We start from the raw sequence: 1,881 nt of genomic DNA on the forward strand, positions 1-1,881 counted from the left end.
CGAAGAAATGATTGTTTCTGAACGTATTTTAGTTCTAAATATATTTATTTTATATCTATTTTTATGACAAGTAATTCCGAACGAGGGTAGCTACGGTATTTTTAATCATCTGCTCGCAGCAAAGTCGAAAAATTGACATCTGGATGGACGGTGTGCTGACGGAAGGGCTTGCGCGATGGGAGGCAGCAGCAGGTGGTGCATAAAAAATACTAGTAATTAAGACAGGCTCATCTCCAGTCAAGCATGATTGAAGGAAACTGATTTTTAGTAAAAGTTTTAAAAATTCATAGCCGGACTAGTAGACACATGCTCATATGCTCATCGCCCAGGCATCACGGATGACACTGTGCTCGAAGTAGCATCAGGGATGACGCATACATATGTTGTCCATAGACACTATATAAACAGTTTATCCACCTGTGAAACATCCATCGAAAATAAGCACAAGCACAAGCAGCTAAAGCAATCTCAGTGGTCTTCAAAACACACACACACACACACAAAAAACATCGATCGAGGTAGTTAGAGATGGCCGGACGAGATGACCTGAAGCTGCTCGGCACATGGCCAAGCCCGTTTGTTACCAGGGTGAAGCTGGCACTCGCCCTGAAGGGCCTGAGCTACGAGGACGTGGAGGAGGACCTGTACAAGAAGAGCGAGCTTCTCCTCAAGTCCAACCCGGTGCACAAGAAGATACCAGTGCTCATCCACAACGGCGCCCCGGTCTGCGAGTCCATGATCATTCTGCAGTACATCGACGAAGTGTTCGCCGACACCGGCCCGTCCCTTCTCCCAGCGGACCCCTACGAGCGCGCCATTGCTCGCTTCTGGATGGCCTACGTTGACGACAAGGTTTAAATTATCTTCACTTACTTGAACTACTTGTCTCCGTTCCTTTACTTTTAGATATCCAACGAGCAACTTTGACCATTATTTTTCTCCGTGTTTCAGCTGGTAGCCCCATGGAGGCAGTGGTTGAGGGGCAAGACAGAGGAGGAGAAATCCGAGGGAAAGAAGCAGGCGTTCGCGGCGGTGGAGATTCTTGAAGGGGCCCTGAGGGAATGCTCCAAGGGAGGGGGCTTCTTCGGCGGCGACGGCCTCGGGCTCGTCGACGTTGCGCTGGGAGGCGTTCTGTCGTGGATGAAGGTGACCGAGGTGTTGTCCGGTGACAAGATCTTCGATGCCGCCAAGACCCCGCTCCTGGCCGCATGGGTGGAGCGCTTCAGCGAGCTCGACGCGGCCAAGGTGGCCCTGCCAGACGTGGGCAGGCTGCTTGAGTTCGCCAAGGCACGAGAGGCTGCCGCTGCACCGTCTAACTGAGCCAGCACACATCCAGAATAACTAAAATTTGCTATTTTTAAATGTTGTTTGTTTGGCTGCTTGATGTAATAATGTAGCAGTAACTCATGTCATCCATTTATTCAGTATTGATTATGTCCTTGAGTTTTTAATATTTTGCTTTTGTGTGGAGTTCCCAAATTTTATAATGCGTGCATGTATTAGCTGAGGTTCTCTTTCTGATTCAAGAGATGAGTTCGACAGTTTTTTTAATCTACCAGCAAAATGCTTACAAATTGAACTTTATGGTAAATTTGGTCTGAATTTATATATATTCATTCATCGTTGTGATACTTGAGCTAGACCAAGTAAAGGAGAAATAGTCAATATTTCTTCGCACCTTTGCTATGGAAATGCAGATATATTTGAGTGACCGTTTGTTGATCAATCATGCTGTTGTAGTTCATAAGAAGTTTCAAAAGAGGCACGCAAAACCCCTCAGATTAGCCTCAATCCAGCAAAAATGATTTCTTGAAAGACTTCTCAATCGAGGTAATTTGGTCAGCCACCTCAAAAATTGAATATATAAACCCTCCTAGAATA

The 1,881-nt window shown here is 46.2% G+C and overlaps 1 protein-coding gene across 1 annotated transcript; it reads left to right on the forward strand.

Moving 5' to 3' along the window:
• Positions 1-418: 418 nt before the first annotated feature.
• On the forward strand, positions 419-1,558 carry LOC119348139 (probable glutathione S-transferase GSTU6). The gene is made up of 2 exons (XM_037616477.1): positions 419-852; positions 952-1,558. Exons 1-2 carry the CDS (start codon positions 529-531, stop codon positions 1,318-1,320), a joined length of 693 nt encoding a protein of 230 aa, XP_037472374.1. The 5' UTR covers positions 419-528; the 3' UTR covers positions 1,321-1,558.
• Positions 1,559-1,881: the final 323 nt, after the last annotated feature.

The sequence above is a fragment of the Triticum dicoccoides genome, unplaced genomic scaffold, assembly GCF_002162155.2.
Source record: "Triticum dicoccoides isolate Atlit2015 ecotype Zavitan unplaced genomic scaffold, WEW_v2.0 scaffold86618, whole genome shotgun sequence".
Lineage (NCBI taxonomy): Eukaryota > Viridiplantae > Streptophyta > Magnoliopsida > Poales > Poaceae > Triticum > Triticum dicoccoides.

Excerpts from the sequence above, each read along its gene's own strand:
- LOC119348139 (XM_037616477.1), top strand. The coding sequence starts at position 529 with ATGGCCGGACGAGATGACCTGAAGCTGCTCGGCACATGGCCAAGCCCG. Across the intron at positions 853-951 it reads TGGCCTACGTTGACGACAAG|CTGGTAGCCCCATGGAGGCA; the intron begins GTTTAAATTATC and ends TCCGTGTTTCAG.